The 20,721-nt window shown below is 36.6% G+C and overlaps 3 protein-coding genes across 4 annotated transcripts in view; all 3 read right to left on the bottom strand.

Moving 5' to 3' along the window:
* The window catches only part of LOC149084214 (sodium-dependent proline transporter-like), a 126,902-nt gene that overhangs the window by 58,494 nt on the left and 47,687 nt on the right, over positions 1–20,721 (bottom strand). For both annotated transcript variants that reach the window (XM_089234559.1, XM_089234558.1), the window contains exons 3-4: positions 20,064–20,198; positions 16,334–16,477 (exon numbers count right to left, since the gene is read on the bottom strand). In XM_089234559.1, the coding sequence (XP_089090685.1) occupies positions 16,334–16,477; positions 20,064–20,198 (279 nt within the window). The remainder of the gene's footprint in view (positions 1–16,333; positions 16,478–20,063; positions 20,199–20,721) is intronic.
* On the bottom strand, positions 4,582–6,167 carry LOC149084217 (cuticle protein 10.9-like). Its single transcript, XM_089234562.1, has one exon. The coding sequence runs from the start codon at positions 5,829–5,831 to the stop codon at positions 5,364–5,366; it is 468 nt and encodes a 155-aa protein (XP_089090688.1). The 5' UTR covers positions 5,832–6,167; the 3' UTR covers positions 4,582–5,363.
* On the bottom strand, positions 13,745–14,936 carry LOC149084216 (uncharacterized). Its single transcript, XM_089234561.1, has one exon. It carries the CDS (start codon positions 14,802–14,804, stop codon positions 13,794–13,796), a length of 1,011 nt encoding a protein of 336 aa, XP_089090687.1. The 5' UTR covers positions 14,805–14,936; the 3' UTR covers positions 13,745–13,793.

Here is a 20,721-nt window from a genome sequence, read left to right as displayed (position 1 = left end):
AACAATTATTTCGTAAGTTATTATTTTGATAAAATTTATTGTGGTTGAGCTCAATCATACTGAAATTTGATGCAGCGGAACATCGGTGAATTTATATTTATCTTAATTTGTGTGGTGGACAAATGTTATGTTTCGAAGCAGTTTAAATTTCGATTTTATGGGTGTCAAAATAAATTAGTTTCGTTTTTTAGCGACAACTTACCGAATTCATTTTTTTTAATATGATCTCAATTAATTTGACGTATACTGACTCTCTGAGTACAGCATGGGCTGTAAATTTTATTATCTTTTATTGACACACCTCTTATACACGTATACTCACACACTCAACTATCACATACAAAAAGTTTCTTAACTTCTTCATCCAACTCGTTTGGAGCAGCATCAAACAGGGAAGCTTATGGGAGTCTTAAAGACTCTGTACTCCCTGGGAAAATGTATCTACCTCAGTCAGTCAGTCAGTTATAAAAGAATCGGATGCAGTGAAATATCTGTTAATACGATGTATTCTTCTGCTTCTATGATCCAGAACCGTTGAAAAAAAAAGTTAAAATCTTGATGACAACAAATATTGTAAGGTATTTCTAGTATTTACTATGTTTTGTTTGTGGGAAACATAGCTGGGCAAATTGCCTGACATGTCCAAGGCATGTAGAAATTTTGGCCGGGTATACATTTTTGTTGTATGCCTATATTTTCGTTTCGTTTGATACAGAAATTTTTCCAATTATACTATATATTTCTAACCTTAACGTTGGTATTTTCAGAATGGCGAGAAGCACCGAGTTCTACTTTTCTTGAAAGATTTTCCAAAAAGACTTCTTACCGCTTTTCTTTTGTGTCATACATTGTGCCTCAATTATAGCGTTCCCACTATACGTTTTCCCGCTTAGTTCGACTTATTTTCGTGATCCAAACTTGCACTAAAGCTGGATCGACTTTGTGTTTCTGCTCGTGTTTATGAACTGATTCCGAATGGTAAATTTCTTAATTGTAATTGATTGTTTCCGAATCTTAAATTATTTTCCCCTTTTCAATTAATTATAAATGTCTTTTTTAATGCCTATTTCGGGCATTTTTAGTATGTGAACTTCCGGGCTCTACTTATTACAGATGGGGGGGGGGCGATGATGGCAATACGCATATACAGTATATATGTGCATATATGCAATCTCTTATGCCATGGCGTAGTTCCGCCCATGTGTCCAAGCTGATACCAGCGTTTGAAGACCCTTGCTGTAAACAATGCCCCCATCTGCTCCACAGAAAAAAAAAGTAGTGAAATAAAATGACTGTGGCAACAACACATTAATTTCATTAATTTAAAATTTTAATTTTTTTGAAAAGCGGTATATCTAACATTTAAAATGTTTCCTCATCGAACGTATCACTTGTTTCATCGGCCTGTTCACTGCTTTCAAGTTATGCAATTTAATAGGGGTCCTGTCTGAAACAACCCATATATGCAATAAAACGTATTTAGTTAGTAGAAGGCGTGTCTTTAGGCATGTAAGAGAAAGGTCAAGCAACCTTTTGTAGGGATTTCCTCCCGTATCACACATAGGAAATGAAAGGTCATTCATACATCAACCTTGACTCACATTCTTGAGAATGTCAAAGTTTGGCGATGTAATAATGCCTCATTCATCACGTAGTGGTCACCCTTCGATGAATCTGTCCCCAAGACAAAATATCGTACGTTATATCAACGGAGCGTAATGTCCCGCACAACAATGTTTTTCGGCCATGTTTACCGAAACAACACACAACCTTCACGTCATCAGAGCGAAATAATTTATTGATGAAATATATAACCGAGTCTCGTTCTTTTCTCTCTCTCTCTCTCTCTTCACTCACCCTTCTTCATTATTTGAAGTGCATACGGTACGTGTTGTTGACCCATTTTGAATCCATTCAATTCAATCTTCTCGTTATTGTCTTTTCCCTTTTCAATAAGAAATGTGACAGGTAAATTACTCGAGATAATTTGACACATGATTTCACATTGAAGAAAAATCGGTTAAAAAATTGGGATTATGATTAAGATCTTGTATTATCGGCATTTTGATGCAAAGATTTCCAAAATTTTCACGGATCCCCTTAACTTATTGATAAAATTCTGCGGCACAACTGAATATGCAGGGTGTTTCCAGTAGGATAGACCCCGCTCTAAGACACGACAGAACACGAAGGATACGAGCATTTTATGTTGCGGGATGGATGGTTTGCAAATGAAATATATTGGTGCACAAATGGGTGAAGCAAGTACATACTTCGCCATAATAAAACAGTACATGGAGGATACAGATATTTTCTGAATATTAAGTCGAGGTGAGTTCAGAGAAAAAGGTCATCTGGGCTCCGACGGCACCCGACACCATGCTCTCTTGCAAACTGCCTCTTTTCTCAGCCCAAGATATCAAAGAAATATATATTCTCTGCCTTCTATCTCTCTCTACTTTCCCACCTGGGGTGGGTGTATTTGCTGTGGTTAAGGTAGGCTATTAATGCCTCTACTTCAGCACCTTACGCCACAGTGCATGTGAAATAGGGAAGGCAGGGACTTTCACAAGGTCCACACTCCAGTGGTGTGGATGTGACATGCTTGCTCGGTTTGCAAGAGAGAGCTTGGGTTCGAGTCCCGGGGGAAAACCAGATGACTTTTCTTTCTGAGTTCCCCTCAGCATAATATCCAAAAAAAAATATGTTTCTTTGATATATTCGGCTGGGGAAAAAACCGCCTCTCTCTCAAAACAGTAGGCTATATAGTTAACCATGGTAGGCTGACTTTATTTCCTCGAGAAAAATACGGGATACCGAGATTTAAAACACGGGACATTTTTAGTTAAAATGATGCCAAAAGTAAACAAAAATATCAATTGTTGCTAAAATTATTCACTGAAAAATCGCCAATGGCAGGAAATGAAAAAAAAGGACTATTACAAATCACACTGAATTAAAATGAATTTTACCAAATAAAACATGGCAAATATGTGAGATGTATATTCTTATTTATAGTTGTAATTATCATATTATAATTTTTGAGTTGCGAAGATGAAGGAAAAAAGTTCCACATATAGCAAAATGCTCACAGAGACTTCAAAATTAATCAAATTGAGAACTGAAATTATTCATACACATCTGTTGACAGATACTAATTTTAGGCAGTAGGTACCATACTTAAAAGATAGACGTAAAATTGGAAGTTTTCTTCTGGGCCGAGGAGATTCACCGTTAGCGGCTAAAGATCCATGGGCAAACTATACCAACTTGGAATAATTGCAGCTTGCTAGAACTAGGAATTCCTAGACCGCAGATGATAAACGTATGAAGAAAAACCCATTGATCTACAATTGTATTGGCCTATCTTGCCGTTAAAATGTCTCACCACATAAAGCAATAGACCCGTACAACGGTACAAATATTTTATCATTCCACTTCATTCACAATTTGAGAATTGGATGACAGCACCAACTTCGAACACTAAGCAAAATATGTATAATGTTTTTTGAAATAAAATATACGATAAAAATTATATTCTAGAAACAATAGTGATATTTATTTACTTCATTATTATTTTTTTATTTATTTTTTTTGTTTATTTGGACACAAACAAGATTAACTGGAGATGGAGTTACGTTAGGTTATTGAGTCCAGAGATCTGAAAATATCTTATATATATCATAGTTCAAAATAATAATAATAATATTTTTTTCTTTGTACTTTGATTTAAAAAAAAAAGAATTCCTGTAAAAGTATTTTCTTTAAAATGAGTAGGAAAGAAATATATATATATATATAATTGTCTCTCAGTCCCTTTTTAAAGAACAATATCAATATCCCGTCGCAATTCGAGAAGAAGTCATTTATTTTTGTATTTGAACTGAATTTTTCATTTCTCTCAATTATTTATTTTCTAAATTCTATTTCACATTTTAAAAGAAATCGACTAGGGGAAAAATAAATGGGTTTTCTGATAGATAAGTAGAGTCTTTAATCATAGTGCGTGCCGTCTTCTGTATTTGCTAATACATTGAAAACCGTCTAAACGATCACCCCTCTCTTACGGCCGACTAATAATGTTTATTAAACTTTTTAATAACAATTCCTTTTTAACGTGGTCACTATTCTCCTACGGATGATATTTTTTCTTTGTCCTGTCGGTGAACGTAAAAGAGGGTTTTACTGCACGTAGGTGAATACAACCATGATTCGACGATATTAATTTAACCCTTTATTTCACCTTGTTGCTCTCACAAAACATGTGGTATACTTATAATTTTCAAGTAAGGGCATTTTATATTTTGAGCTCGTTTCGACATTAATGCTCTTTTAAACAAATCCTAAACATAACTTTTTTACTTGCGAACTGTTCATGAAGTTTCTATAATTACCAGCAGAAGAGCTCAAACGTACACGTCCCAGTTTTTTGACAAGCCAAGCAAGGACGATTTTCAACCATTGCATTTGAGGGAAACACCATGTGTGGAGGAGACATATAGCTGTGCATACTTAAAAATGACGAAAAAGTAAGTTGAGAAACAAGAAATGACATTTCTGTGCTATTCAAATCTATGTAAATCATAGAAGTACAGAGTGTTTTCTGAGAAGGAAAACATCCCATATTTTATTTAAATATTTACTATATTTCTTTTGTCATGTAACTATATTCAAGGTACCTCATTTCCTTAATATAGCCCCTCGAATTTTTTCTCCTTTGGATATTTTAATGCCTTTCAAGTTAAAGGTGCTTATAACCAGTGCTCAAAACAAATTTCAAAAAGATACAGACTGTCGGCGGTAAGGAAATGCGATATAGAAAAAAATACAAAAATTCTTATTTGGAAAAAAAAATTCATGTCATTCTGAATATTTAGTAATATTTTCAGAATGAATATATGTGATGCTTATATTCAATAAAAACATACATGCAAAGCTATAAATACAGAACAAAAGATAACTAGATGCTGTTAATGTTCATCGTTCTCACACACTTGGGGATTTTAGTTTAACAAATATTTTCAATTTTTTTTCCACTTTACGTGCTCAGTTATGTAATTAAAAATTCATAGAACGAGGTTAAATCTGATTAATAATAGCTTCTACGAACGCAAATTAAATATCCGGGAACAGAGAAAGTGCACTGCGAAAATTCGAACAAGACAGAGAAGAATGTCGAAAAATTAATTTAATAAATATTGAATTTTGAACATACCAAGTTTTCGTATAAACTCTGAAAAAAAAAGATATTGAAAGACACATTAAATCCAAGTTCGTATCCACTTTCGTCACCGAACCCGTTCGCTTGGTGACATTCCTTGCAAGGACATGAATTTCTACGAATCTAGTAGGAAACGTGAATGTCATTTCTCAGTTTCCACGAGTTCATTCATCATGTTGTTAGTAGCCGGTGTTTCAGCAGCAACTACCGCGACGTCCGCACTGTTCACATTAGCGACTCCTGGTTCGTTAGTCCGCACCACAGCATGGAACCCTCCACTGTCAGCGACGTACGACACATGTCGATAAATCCCTTGGTTATCAGTATATCCGTAACTTCCACGCACGACACCGGATCCGTCGGCCACTTCCTCCCTGTGTTGAGAATTACCGAACTCGTCCCTGTGTTGGAAGCCGAACTTGAACGGTTTGGGCGTTTGGTCGATGTCATAGTCATCCGAGTTCGCGACCGTTCCTACGTCGCCCAAATCAACTATCGCCTCCAAATCATCAGGTATTTGAGGAGCACCACTGCATATCGACAGGCACAGAAGTGCGATCGTAATCGTCATTGGCACCGAAATAAATTCAACGCCGTAGTTCCGCTGCATCCTATAGTCCGGTTTCCTCGAACTAGTATCACTTATCAAAGAAGAATCTATTTTTTTAAATGTTCTACTGACCTTCCTGAATAGTGTAACACTAAAAATAACCTCGACCTGTTCACGGAACGTCCACAAGCAAAAAAAAATTTACAATCACGAACACTTTCAAGACCGTGAATGATCACTAACGCTATGAAAGTAGAAGTCTGGGTTTTTAGGACTGTTTACTGAAGAGGTTTATATAGGTTAGATGAGAGCCAAGCCATACGAGGAAAATATTCCTTACATAACTTGCCATCCATTAAAAACAAAAATAAATGACGTGATGCTTTTTTAATGTTCTTTTTAGGGTGCGTTACCGCAATCCACAAGAAGGGGTTAAGGAATTCGCATAACAGGGCGGGGTACGAGAAAAAATGCGTGTGTATGTGCGCATCATACCTTTTCTTTTCCTTGCATTTGGTATTAATGGAGGGTAAAAGCAACTCTTCCGGACACTTGGTGCTGCCGTTATCATCGCTATTATTATTACGGTGAAGCCTCGAAGGACAACGACATTCCTTCACGCCGTACGAACGCTCTGAACGTAAAAAAAACAACTACGAGTGACTTTATGATAATGGACATCGCATGATGACACATTAATGAAAGCCATACTGTCGCTTTCTTTAGATACGACGACATTTTGGGAGGGGAAAAATGACGCATTAAAAAAAAAGTGCATGAGAACCGAAAATGTTGAAGATTATGATTTCCACGTGCTTTCTCATGTTTCTGAGGAAAAAAAATATCGTGCCTAAAAGAAACAATTTTTGAAGATATTCAAGATATGTATTGCTAAAGTTGTTTGAAAATATGCAAGACGTACAGCCTAAATGCTTTCTTTCCATACAATATGAGAGTCTAAAAAATCGCAGTCAGCCTGAAAACATAACAAATACAAATATTCAACATCTGAAGTAAGCACAGTGCATATCACAGTCAAAGGACACACGTTCAACCCATGGTCCGCTGTCGAAATGTGGCCCACGGACTCCCCCTTCCCAAACTGATCTAGCCCGCAAGAAATAACCATACCATTGAAGTAGCCAACACAAGATCGTCAAATCATTAAAGTGGCCGTGGCACATTTCTGGATAATTTTGGCTGACAACAGCACATATTCAGATGACTTAGCGTCCCCAAGCACATTTTCATATCACTTCAGTGACTCCATGTGCACATCCCCCCCCCCCCCCACACACACACGCGCCCGATAACTCAAGTGTCTAGCTGACACATTTCCACATGACTTGAGTGGTCTACGGCACGCTTCAGGATCATTGGAGTGGCTCGGCGAACACCTTTAAGTACAGTTACTTGAGCGGCCCGAAGCATTTTTAACGATCATTCAAGTGGCACCTGGCACATTTTCAGATCATTTAAATTGTGTGCGAGCCATTTTCACAGATCATTTAAATTGTGCGTGACACATTTCCAGATCATTCAAGCGGCCCCCGGCACAATTTCAGATTACCTAAGTGGCTCGAAACACGTTTCTAAACCAATGAAGTGGCCTATTCTAAATAGTGGTATACCGCAATAATCACTATTTAGGAATACAGTGGTGCTCGAGTTGAGAATCCTGAAAGTTGCTTGTATCTAGAAAAGAAAACTTTCCAATTTAAGCCTTTCCAAACAAACTCTCCCCCCCCCCCCCCCCGTAAAATGTCATATCTATTTAATGGAGTAGGCTTTGTCCGATTTCAAGAAGATGCAGAGTAAAAGGCATAGGGAAAAGTGTTACATTGAGAAATCAACTTTACAAAATATCTGGGTTTGTGAATGGGTCAAATAAGAGTCAATTAAGAGGGGGAGATATCTCGTCAATGTCACAGAGTGCTAACATAACGTGGATCTGATTCGTTTTCTGTCTTTTATAACACTAATAGTTGTTATAAAATCAATTAGTTCGAAACATTACAGTGAATGATAATAAAGATAAATTTGTAATACATATGCGTTATTGATCATTTTCGTGGCACCATAATCACTATATCCACATGAAAAATAACATATCTACAGATGGAGTCTCAGAAAGGCGTGCAACCGCTGCGGTCGCGGTAATAGAAACAAAAAGCATATGCTTATACTAGCTGTTACCCGCAGCTTCGCTCACCTGTATTTGGTGATCTCAAAGTTTCTCGGCGCTGATTCCCCGTGTAACAATTGAATCCCCTCATGACCCCCTTATTTTCTGAATTTTGAAAAAAAAAACCCTTCTTAGTATCTAAATTGCAAAATAAAGCCACTAACTGAATTTCATATTTGTAGCTTCAGCGATTTTGGTTCAGCAATGATTGTCTCATATTACCGTTGAACGACACTTATTAACCCCCCCCCCCTCCCACTTTCGGGGGTTGAATTAAAAAAAAATTCCTTCTCACAGTGAGTCCTCACATTACAAAATGGACTGACCAAATTTTATATTTATATCATCAATGGTTTCACTCGGTATATTTTGTTTCTTTAAACTTTTAACTCCCTTATGACCCTTTAAAGTGTCGAATTTCAAAAAAGAACCCTTCATGTTAAGTCTTTACATCATAAAATGAAACTACTGTACAAATTTCATATTCATAGCTTCAGCGGTGTCGGCTCGGCGATTATGAATCAGTCATGACATATCATTTTATATGTGTAGATATCAATTGATTTTTTATTCATTTTTGCAGTTGTAAAACAAAGGAACTTCAACTAGTATAAAACTCCGCTGACCTACACTGGAACAAACATGCTGATTACGTCTTCCAGAGAAATGTCTCAACAAACTTTTCCTTCGCCGAAACCTCAAACATTCCACTCAGGATATCAGACTGCTCTGCTACCAAACTTACATCTCTGCTGTACTCTCCCACGCCGCTGAAATCGGGGACACTTACACTTCTACTAACATAGAAAAACTTGAATCAATCCAAAATAAATCCACCTGATTCATCCACGACTCTTGGTCATCCTTTGACTCCGTGTCCGAACTTGAAAACGAACTTAATCTCCTCCCCCCCCCCTCCTTGCTAGTCTTCGTGTTATTTCTCGATTTTAACCTTGTTTTATAAGATCTATCATCTTAACTGATACTTCCGGTACTCTAGCCAAACTATCCTGCATCTACAGAAAAAACTCGGCCATTCCTTAAAATAAAACCAATTTTTGCTTCCACTGACTGTTTTAAATACAGCTTCTTCCTTCATGCCATTGGTGAACGGAATAAACTCCCCAGTTCTATTGTCAACTCCCCACTGTCACTAGTTTTTTGCACAATATCAAACAATATCTATGTTCCATTCAACCACATTATCTTTATTAGGCCTAGGGCCAATAATATTGTATAAATGAAAGGAAAAAAATGTTTAAAATGTGTAAAAATTAATATTGAGGAAACTTTCGTGTCACGAAGGGGGGGGGGGGAGAGCAAGACTGATGTTCCAGGTGCCAAATTCAGCCTATATCCATCCAAAACTGGATGCTTGCACTGGGTGATTAAAAGCATTTCTTTTTCTGGTTGTGAGCCTCGCCATTTGGATCTTAACGGGTGAAACAAAAGGGCTCGATTACGAAAAAAGGAAATCCAAATTATCGAGAAAACTTTCATTTACTCTGCAAATACGTATTTCTTTCATAAATTAAGAATATTTCTGGAACAATTTCTTTCAATAATTTTGAATATTCGTGAATTCCAGATTTTCATTATATTTTAGGAAAATTTCTTTCATTTCATATTTGAAGTATCTCCAGCTCACCGCGACACCCCTAAGAGCCGCGACGCACACTTTGAGAGACACCGTTCTAACCAACTGATGCAGATATTTTACACGTTATTAGTAATAAATCACGTATTCACAAGTAATTTTTTATTAATTTGTTACCATTAGTTGGTGATTTCATGAATAATGATTTGTTGTTAACCTGATAAGAATAAAAATTCAGAAAATCATATGTTTTTACAACATTGTAAGGTCGGTTGCAGATTCCAGTAAAAGTAATTTTGCTTATGTGACAAATAGACCAACTGGCAGCTTCGACTTATTCGATGTGATATTTCACATAACATTTTTTTCGGACGTTTCAACCTCGTCAGCCGGTTATTTACTCGTAATAATAGTATGAAGAATTTTTAGCTTGAAAAATTCATAGTTCGAGACACACCACCAATAAGTGACGCATCGGAAAGAAAAATATAACGGAACTCAAATTAATTGGTATTAAATTCTCTCTTGTAAATTTCTTCTTCGTATGGGTTATTAATCGTTTTTGTGACTCCACGTCCATTGAAGAGAAAAAAATGTCCACACATGAAGGGCCTCATTGTATCTTCATGTAAAAAAAGTGATATGCTTATATTGAGTATCATATTTTACTAAATCAATTAAGATGTTTCACGTTATTGATGATAATTCATGTATTTACAAGTGATTTTTTTTAAATATCTGTTAGCATGATAATATTTTTTTGAATTTTTCTCTCCAGTCATTTTCGTGGGCGTATTCGCCTGTTGCGGCTTCAGAATTTTTATTTGGAAAAAAAATATTTCATGGAAATTTTAAAATTTTGAGATCTTTCGTCACCCATAAGATTACTCAGAAATAAATTTCATACCATGAAATAAATTTAGATAAGCTCTGCTTTAATACTTTCCTTTTTTTTTTTTTACAAAATGGTGAATTCGAAGTTTTGATTGAATGTTTCTTAAGCACGTTGAAATTTTTTGAAACTATGAAACTTTGAGAAATACTCAGGAAATCAATACGGGTGGCTTTCTTTACTAGCACACATATATGTTACCGTTAAAGTGCAGAAGTCAGTTATTCTTCAGATTATCTAGGTATCAAATCAGTCAATCTGCAGATTAGCTAGGTAATGTGCACATTAACGGCGTTCGAGTTTTAGCGGTTAGTCATATATATGAATATTCCTGAAAAAATTCAGTGAGTTTGGTACAATAATGCAGTGAAAATTGTGTATTACAGTACTGTCTGTAACGGTGAGCCTACCTATAACGATATTTTCTTTGGTCCCGGCGGAATTCATATGCAATAAAAAATTGTGCCAAAATTGTTGCAACAATATGCACAAATTGGGTTGCTGTAATATATATTACAGCAACCCAAATATATGACATCCATATTTTGAAATATATGACATCCATATTTTTATGAGCATCTTTTTCTCAGCCACCTCGTTGGGCATTTTGCCTGTTGTGGCGTTGTATTTGTATAAGAAATAGCGTAAATACTCAAACTGCCTATAACGATAACTTATGTGTGTCTATAACATGAGGTCTTCAACCTATGTTACGTGTGTCAAATGTGACCTTCCGAGCTCTTTGCTGTGGAACCCCGACCATTTTTATGAAATGGTGCTTTTGTAAGAAACGATCAAATTCCAAAAATAAAATTCGTTATAAAGCTCTGTGGTCGCTGAAATCTGTACTGCTGCATCTAAGAACTGTGAGATACTTTCCAGATTAATGTAAGGCTGTGCATTCCATACATTGAAAAGCTCATCATAAGCATGGCTCCGGGTCCCTTGAACCGCAGCACAAAAAAGTTTTTTAGCCCTAATTTCATATAGGCTGCATATTTCGAGCGGTGAAATTTGGCATCCAAAAGTTATGCATAATTACAGAATTTGCAGATATGCTAAAAGAATAATTTCGGAATTATCGAGAGTAACTTCAGAATTTTTGAGGGAAATTTTCAGAATTGTTAGGATCAATTTTCTCAAAAACATTAAAAATGATTTCAGAATTGTTAAAAGTAATATTTCATGAAAAATATTAGAAATTTTTGGAAGAGATAATGATTTCATAATTAATGGAATTTGTAAAATTAATGAAAAAATAATTTCAAAATTATCGGGAAAATTTCAGACTTGATAAAAGAATAATAAAGAATAATTAACCAAAAAGAATTAAATGAAAATTAAAATATAATGAATTAAATAAATTCAGTAAATAATTTGGAGAACCTTGTTTGATGACCGTGAATACCTCGATATATGACTTAGTGACCAGGGGGTTTCTCCGAAAGCTTTATTGGGTCCGCAATGTCTGAAAGGTTGAACACCTTTGGTTTGTATCGATATTTATAGGTACCTGCATTATCGTTATAGACAAGTTTTACTGTATTTTACGGACAAACTATAATTGCAGCAATCGGAAATAACCAGGTTTTTTTTTTTAAATAATATGTAAAACTTTCATTAATTTCTAAACTTAATTTCAAAAGAAACGATCGATCGATTCACACGCATTGTTTTAGCACTTTCTAATTGAGTGAAGTAATGTTAAAAATCATCTCTACGAAATCGATTGTTAAAAGACATACATCATTTGTATGAATAAACATGATGCAAAACTACTGATTCAATCCCCCGTCCACGCACGAAGATTTTGCATGATTAACCATCATCAATTGAAAACTCTTAGTAATAAGATAATAACCTTAATAATAAGCCATCCATGAACTTTATGATTAAGATTCATTAGGAATGATTCATGCGAATTTGTGAAATCACGTTTGTGTATGACTTGACGTATATTCGTGATTATTCATTAATTTACGTAAAATTGAAATCTTGCAGTTGAAATTTAAATAGTTGTTGGAAATATTTGTTGAACAGAAACCATGACAAAATTATTGAATATAAAGAGTTTTCATTCCAATTTTCTTTTGAAATAAGGGCATAAAAATACATAAAATACAGGCAGTTGAGAGCTTTAAAAAAAATACAGTAATTACAAATGCGTTTACATTCAGACAAAGCCAGTAAAATACGAACATGCTAACGTATATGTTACGGTAAATGGGATAAATCTGTTATTATGCGTAATCTTCAATCGTCTCGAAGTGATAAGTTTGAAAAATTATCAATTTTACCAGCGATTATGCATAATACCCAAGCGTCGTTGGTAAATTTTATGAATACTAAGAAATATTATAGCTTATACCGGTGATTATGCGTCATTGGTAAATTTGATTAATACTATAAAAATATTACTGATCATTATACATAATACTTAAGCGTCATTGGTTGTAGTTAAGCCATAGTTAAGGCTGTTAAATGAGAGTTCTCACATTAAATCGGTGTATAATCGTTTAAATTGTTGACTACGAGTTCGTTATTTCGAGGTTAGATTTTAGAATTAGTCAAATAGGAGTTTCTTACATTAGGGTGTGATTCTAAAATTCGTTAAGTAGGAGTTTCTTATATCGGGGTCTGATTGTAGAATTCGTTAAGGAGGAGTTTTTTATATTTGGGGTCGGATTGTAGAAATCATAAAGTAGAAGTTTGTTATATTGGGGTCTAATTGTATAATCCGTTAACTAGGAGATCGCTGTAATGAAGTCGTATTGTAGGATTTGGTAAGTAGGAGTTTGTTGTATTTGGATCTGATTGTATACATGCAAAATTTGTAAAAATTCGTTTACTTGTTAAGTCAAAAAGCTTGTTAAATGAAAGTGCATTATATCGGGTTAGACGATCTTGTAATTTTTTTAAATAGGAGTTCATTATATTGAGGTCCGATTTCATAATTTCTCAAATAAGAAAAAATTATAGGAGGTATTTCGGAGGTGTTCATGAAACTCGTTAAATCAGAGTTCATTGTATCCGATTCAGACTCTGGCTCACAAATACGGTCATCTAAATAATAAATTTTATCACGGCAATAAGACAAATTTGTCATATTCATCAATACGAGATGGCGATTATGCATAAAAGACAAATGTGATGAATTTAGTATGATTTATCATGTTTAACGGTGTTGGGTATTATGCATAATTGCCGGTAATAGAGATAATTTACGGAAATTTATCAAACTTACCAAAATTGTCGGTGATTATGCATAATAACCGGATTTATCAAATTTACCGAACATACATTCAGGAAGAAAATCTGTCATATCAAGTGTCCAATTAGGATTTCATATCATCGGGACCGTTCTTCGGCCTGTTCGAGTGTTTGTGACTGCGTGACGTTGTCGTCGTCATCATCGTCGTCGTCACTGGAGGTATGGAAATCCATACCTGGTTCATTCGATTTTATCTTGACTCTGAATCCATTCTCATCCGCGATGTAATTCACTATCCTGTATAGTCCCATGTTGTCACGGTAGCCGTAACTTCCAGTAACTACGCCATCATCGTCAGCAGATTCCTCCCGGTGCTGGATAGATCCTTGCCCATCGTTCACGATGTAACCAAAAAGGTACGGCGAGGCACTGTTATCCACTGGTGGACGGATATCGTTCTCGGATTCCAATAGATCCACGTTCGGCACTGTCGGGTTGATACCGGGCAGCAGTGCTGGTGGAGGTAGTGCTACAGGTTGTTCAACTCTTACGGGCTGACCGTCAACAACCAACTCAGGTACACTGGGCACGGCGTTACCTCCGATAGGTATCGGAACTTGGTCGTCCTGCCTGCTGACAGTGGGAGGTATTTGAACTGCTTCTGGTCTCACTAGAACATTACCAGCTGGAAACCCAAATGATGCAGCAGGATTCGGTGGGATGAATCTCAAGCCTTGCTGCCATCCCGGTGGATATTCGCCTAATGGTATCGCTACAGGATAGATGATGTTGCCAGATTCCAAGGGGCTTTCAGTCACCACATCATTAGGCTTGTCTTCTGTAGGAGTAACTACTCTCCTCCTACCGTTTGGTCGTAGCCTTCGTCGCCTGAACCTCGGTCTCAGGTTCACCGGGAATCCATTCACGGGAATGACACTGTAGTCTCTGAGGTACTGTGGTATGGGCGTGTCATCAGTCAGGAGTATCAGATTAGATGGCGGTGGTGGTTCCGATCGAAGTCTTTCCAGTTCAGCTGTGGGATCTCTGGTGGGACTGCTAAGCAGCACGATCCTCGGACTTGCTTTGACAATATGAATAGTGAGTACAGCGAACAGAACGATAGGAAACATGGGAGACATCTTAGACATGTTTTCAGGGAGTTATCCTATTCCTTTAATATATCCCCGTTTTCTTCGAATGAAAATATTTCGAATGATTTATTTATAGCTACGACTTTTTCATAGTTGACGGAGATGCTAGCGTTAAAAACATAATAAATATTAAACGTCCATCAAATTGAATGAAAAACAACAGCGTGTGTTGGTGCTCATGCATGTGTGGAATATTTTTTTCTGCTGTATGTAGTCATACCATACTCACACCACCTTAAACGTATACAGCCTTGACATTTTCCATCCAACGATAGGATAGACAGGTAGTTTTCGTGGAACAGGAGGAGTTCGGGCTGACACACTTTGATGAAGGACGACGATAACATAATTCGCCGTTTCCTGTCTCGTGACGGAGAAAACTTTCTCTCCATCTCTCTCTTGGCTCATTTAACGCCGGAGACGTTTCTCAAAACGGGCAGATCAATCGGCAAAGAGCAAAAGAATCATCAATCTTCCCAAATTTCCAGCTCATCGTCCTCTTTACTTGAAAGTCTCTGGTTTCTTAACCGTAGATGCAGTATTTACGATGATTTCGTTTAGCAAATACAGTCGAACTTCGTTAAGGGGTTCACTCTTCGAGAAGAGCAAAAATATTCACTAGTGTCCCGCTAAACCATGACTTCACCACGATATCGACCGAAATATTGTCGATAAAGTATGGAAATAACGCAGTAATGCCAATTTCATAATTCTCACATGAATGTACAAATGACAATTTTCGGAAAATTCGTTTTCCAAAATTATGAAGAAAGCACAGGAACTGAAAATTCCGTTGCGATGAGTCAAATCAGGTCTATTTGAGCAGCTTATTTTCAAAAGTGATAATTTTCTCATTATTACATTTATATATATATATATATATGTGGTACATTTATATTATTACATTATGTGTTATTTAAATTTATATTGCACATTATACAAATACAAATACAAATACAAATACAACGCCACAACAGGCAAAATGCCCAACGAGGTGGCTGATAAAAAGATGCCCATAAAAATATGGTTGTCATATGTTTCAAAAATACAGCAACCCAATTAAAAATGCAGTTAACACAAATTACAAACAATATATACACATGATAAAATATTATACAATGCCCATAAAGAATACTTATGGTTGTCTTATTCTAAGAATGGACAGAGCTTCTCGATTTACCCCAACATGTTTATCGTATTTCTTTTTAAACGTGTCAATTGTGTTACAATTTACTACCTCCGGGGGTAAGCTATTCCATTTATTAACAACCCTATTGGAGAAAAATTCCCTGCGACACCATAACCTTGCATTGTCCCTCACCAATCGATACTGGTGTCCCCTTGTAAAAGCAGTCGATTGGCGGTGTACTAAAACCGCCCTTTAAAAGGGCGTTGAACTTTCAATAAGTTATTTAATATTTTCTTGTACATTATATTATATAATGCAGCCGGTGTAGGGATACAAAACTGCAATAAGACTTCCGATTAATACGTCGGTAGATAGTGATATAGTATTGATAGCTCACCGGACGTGCTCCATTGCGGGTCGCAGTGCTCCCACGGCAGCGTCCTGTTCCATGATGCGAACATGTAAAACAGTGTCCATGCTATAATCATGTTATAATACAGCATGACGGTAGCTGAAACAATCACCATTCCGTACCCGAGTCCTACAAAAACGAATAGGATGCATTAGTCGGAGAAATTACACTTATCATACATTTCAAGGGAAAAATTGTCATTGCATAGTGATCTTTTAAGCGGCAATGACGAGATATCTCGCCTCCATAAGGCATTCTTATCTGAGCGCACTTTATCATTTCAGTGTTGTTTAAATGTTAAGATTTAAATGTGTTGCGGGTCACTTCGAGGATCTGGAAATGTGCCGCGGACCACTAAATTGAATCGATTGGAAACGCGGGTCACTTAAGTGATCTGTAAATGCACTGTGTGTCATTCAAATGTGTCGCGGGTCACTTAAAATATCTATAAATATACCCCAAGTCACTTGAATGCTCTGTGAGTGTGCTACGAGTTTTACGAGTGATCTGGAAATGTGTCGTTTAGTTAATTTTTGCAAATGTTGGTTTGAGGTCACACGCCGCATAAGATGTTACTCCGAAGGCCACGTTTGACCCGCGGGCCATGGGTTGAGCATATGGTACATATCAAGGGTGCTCAATCTTTTGGAGAGTACGGGCCACTTCATTAATTTGAAAACGTGTCGCGGAAAACTCAATCGATCTGTAAATGTGCAGAGGGCTGCTTAAGTGATTTATAAATATGCCCCGGGTCCCTTTATTGAAGTAAGAATGCGACTCAGGCTACTTAAGTGATCTGGAACATCGCCCCAGTTCACTTGTGCGATCTGTAAATGTGCTGCGGATCACCTAAGTGATCTCAGAATGTACCGCGGAGCATTTAAGTGGAACTGTACCACAGGTAACTTACGAGACATGTGGATGTGCCCCAGGTTACCTTAGCAATCTGTAAATTTACTGCCGGCCACCAGTGATTTGGGAATGTGCGGCGGGCTACTTACTTGAAGTGAAAATGTGTCGCCACTTAAGTGATGTGAAATGTGTTGTGGGTCACTTAAGTGACCTTTTAAATGAGCTGATCCCTCAGCCCTTTTAAAGGGACAAATTTGCAAGGGACTGATGTCGATAAATTTATCAAATTTACCTGCTTCTAGCCAGAACACGGCTTACCGCTCTGTCTCACCGAAGAGATATATAAGCAGGTGGTCAAAGCCCTAGGCTATGCTGGTAAACATCACACTTACCGAGACAATAATTAAGTGTAATAACCGGCAATTATGCATAATCACCGATTTATACATTTATGGTAAAGGATTAACTACATCCATATCAGAAAAGAATGAAATTAATTTGTAATTAATTACGGTAAATTTACGATTTATGTTTTGAATCATTGTTTTTTTTTTTGGTATATTTTTTACTTGACTCATGAAAAAAAAAACCGGATGCGAATCCTTATTTCGTTGTATTTTGATAGAGAGCAATAGTGGCTCCATCTGGAATCCGATTTATATAACACTCACCAAACAGAAAAGTTAAAAAATAATTGATATTTTAATAAAATATTAAACGCACAACGATTTTAAAATTATAATAATTTACAGTGTGTATGGTGTTTCATTAACAAAAATCACGTGATTGAGGGTCATCTTCAGGACTTGGGTAACCCGAGGCCCGAACGCGAATTAAAAGAAAACAAAGAATTCTTTATTTGAATGAAAATTGGTTTATTCTGTTGGAGAGTTCGTTCTAGCAGCCGGGCCGAGGCTATACCTAGAAAAAGGGACGGGGTCTGTGTGACCCTGATCGCTCTTTCTACTCCCATATCTCAAGTACAAATGAACCGAAAGCTTTAAAATTTCTCGAATTTTCCCTGAATTATTATATCCTTATCTACACCTAAGCTTTCTTCATTATCTTTCTTGACAACGGAGATAAGAACGGGTATGTGTGCCTAGAAAGACGGAAGGCTGACCATCCCATATATTTTAGACTACATTCGCCATATTATACTACCAACATTGTCACAAATGATTTTGTGAGGTCGAAATTCTTCTGATAGTCTGCGTGCATCTCTAATACGGTATAATCCATATCTGTGGGAATTTTTTTTATCTTCATTCTTATCTGCAGATGTGGGTCAGCAAGTGTCTCAGCTCTTGCTGCCAAGTACGGTATTTTTGTATATAAATAAATTGTCTGTTCTGCAAAGTAGAAATATCCACATGCTTATGAATGATCACTGTAGAAATGACAAAAAGACGCAGATTCACTGAAGATAAAAACTTTTCAGAAGTTGGCAACGATTGTGTGTGAGTAAGCAGTAGTGCTGATGATGAGAATTCAGAGGAGCGAAAGAATGAAAAACTATCCGATAAAAAACCTTATTGAAGTAAGCAACAGCAGCAATGAGAATGAAATTCGGTGGTGTTTGGTCAGAACATATCTGCAAAAAATGGCTTTTTGATCTACTAGTAGTAAGCCTGGCTAATTATAACTAATTAGAAGTGAGATTAAATGCACAAATACGCGCGTACCGCTAAACAATATTTTTATGTATGATATTTCCATTTGTATTTGTGTGTTTATTTTTGATTTTTAAATGACAATGAAAATGCTTATATCTCAAAAATGTTATTTTGGAGTTATCATGTTCTGACCAAACACCACAGAATTGTACCTCCAAAAATGCTCCAGCTGATGCGAAATGAAATGCTACTAGAAACAATACACGCAAACCACATTGAAGCCCTCAATGAAAACTTAAAACTAAACCAAAACGTTAACTTATTTCCATAAATATCAGATCTCAATAATATCCCGTTCATCGGTAGCGAAGAAACTGCTGCAGATGAAAGCGTCAGAAATATCGTGGGACGTCCCTCGTCATTAGGACGTCAAGGATTCCAAAATATTTTATGAGAAACTCATTGCTTACAGATACCGATTCCACATCACTGGAATTATGTGAATTTGTTTGCAAATCTAAATCCCCAAGCTTGGTTGAATCCATTCGGAAAAATCCTCGTCAGGTGCTTCCAACCACGACCAAAAAAATATAGGGCAACCCAGAAGTGATGTAACGCTAAAATCCTAACGGGAATATAGAAGAAAAAAAAAACAGATCCCCAGTCTCTAGAGTTTCCTCAACACCGACGCTCATCAAGAGAGGTCATTTGCATACACAGCAAAATCCTTTAAAATTTAATAATCATTAAATATATTAACTGTCAATGGTTTTATCCACTAATCATTTGTGGTATGTGTGTATTATGTTATAAAAATATATCATGCTGTAAAATATTAAAATGTTCAAAAATTGCCGGAAAAATCAACAGGGGTCACAAAGATCCCCCCTATCCACCTTTCTAGTGTTAGATAGTGTGTAAGCATGGGAGTGACGAAGAGATTGAATGACCAAAAAATTTCCAAGAAAGTGTTCAAGCATCGGAATGAACAAAAGTGTGACTTGGAGACAGAGGCGTATTTCTAGAGGGTCTGGAACTAAGCGGGCTATTGTCTAGAGCGGCAAATTTGAAGAAACTTGAAATAGAATAGGAGAAGGACGACAAAATTTGTGTAGCCCACAGATGACAAAATCTTAACTCCTCGTCTGGTTACTGCATGAGTCAATGAGTGACATATTTTCAATAATACTTTTCCATTGTTATCTGAAAGGCATTACGTAAACTTATATGCATGTTTTTATACTCACCAGTGAAGAGAGGACAGAAGCGCTCGAATATAGCGATCGGGCCAAGACTTGCATACTGTCCGAAAGAGAGCTCCATGAACATGAGTGGAAGACCAGCCAACAGCATCATGCATACGAATGGGATCAGGAAGGCACCTGAAAAAGACATGATATGGAACCATTAAAATTACTCCACACCATTAAACGTATACATAGATATCCGTGAAGTAATAAATTTGCTGCTTGAATATTCCTTGTGCAGGGATATCTCATGTCCGGAAAAACCACTGACAACAATTCACCGAATGGAAAATTCACCTACAAACAATTCACTGAAAACAATTCGACATGAGTGAATGATCCAGTGAGTTAGTGAATGAGCGATTGAGTCAGTGAGTGAAGGAGTTAATGAATTTTTAGCAGTGTAAAACTTCCTTAACTGATCGTGTCCAAAGATACATTAAGGAAGTTTACGAGCAATCAAATGTGCTACAATCAATGCGCTACGATACTTGAAATAACGATAAATCCTCCAACAAAGATATTTCTTCAGATCTTGTTTGGAATCGCTTGAAATCTATTCCTCTCGATACAACGATATACTTTACTACGATAACACCCCCACCCTCATAACGATAGTATGAGAATATTTGAGAGAAGATTTTGAAATCGCAATACC

The sequence above is a fragment of the Pholcus phalangioides genome, unplaced genomic scaffold, assembly GCF_987345545.1.
Source record: "Pholcus phalangioides strain wild (caught in Gottingen) unplaced genomic scaffold, Ppha-v1.0 ptg000008l_1, whole genome shotgun sequence".
Classification (NCBI taxonomy): domain Eukaryota; kingdom Metazoa; phylum Arthropoda; class Arachnida; order Araneae; family Pholcidae; genus Pholcus; species Pholcus phalangioides.
This window is presented reverse-complemented; position numbering and strand designations above follow the sequence as displayed.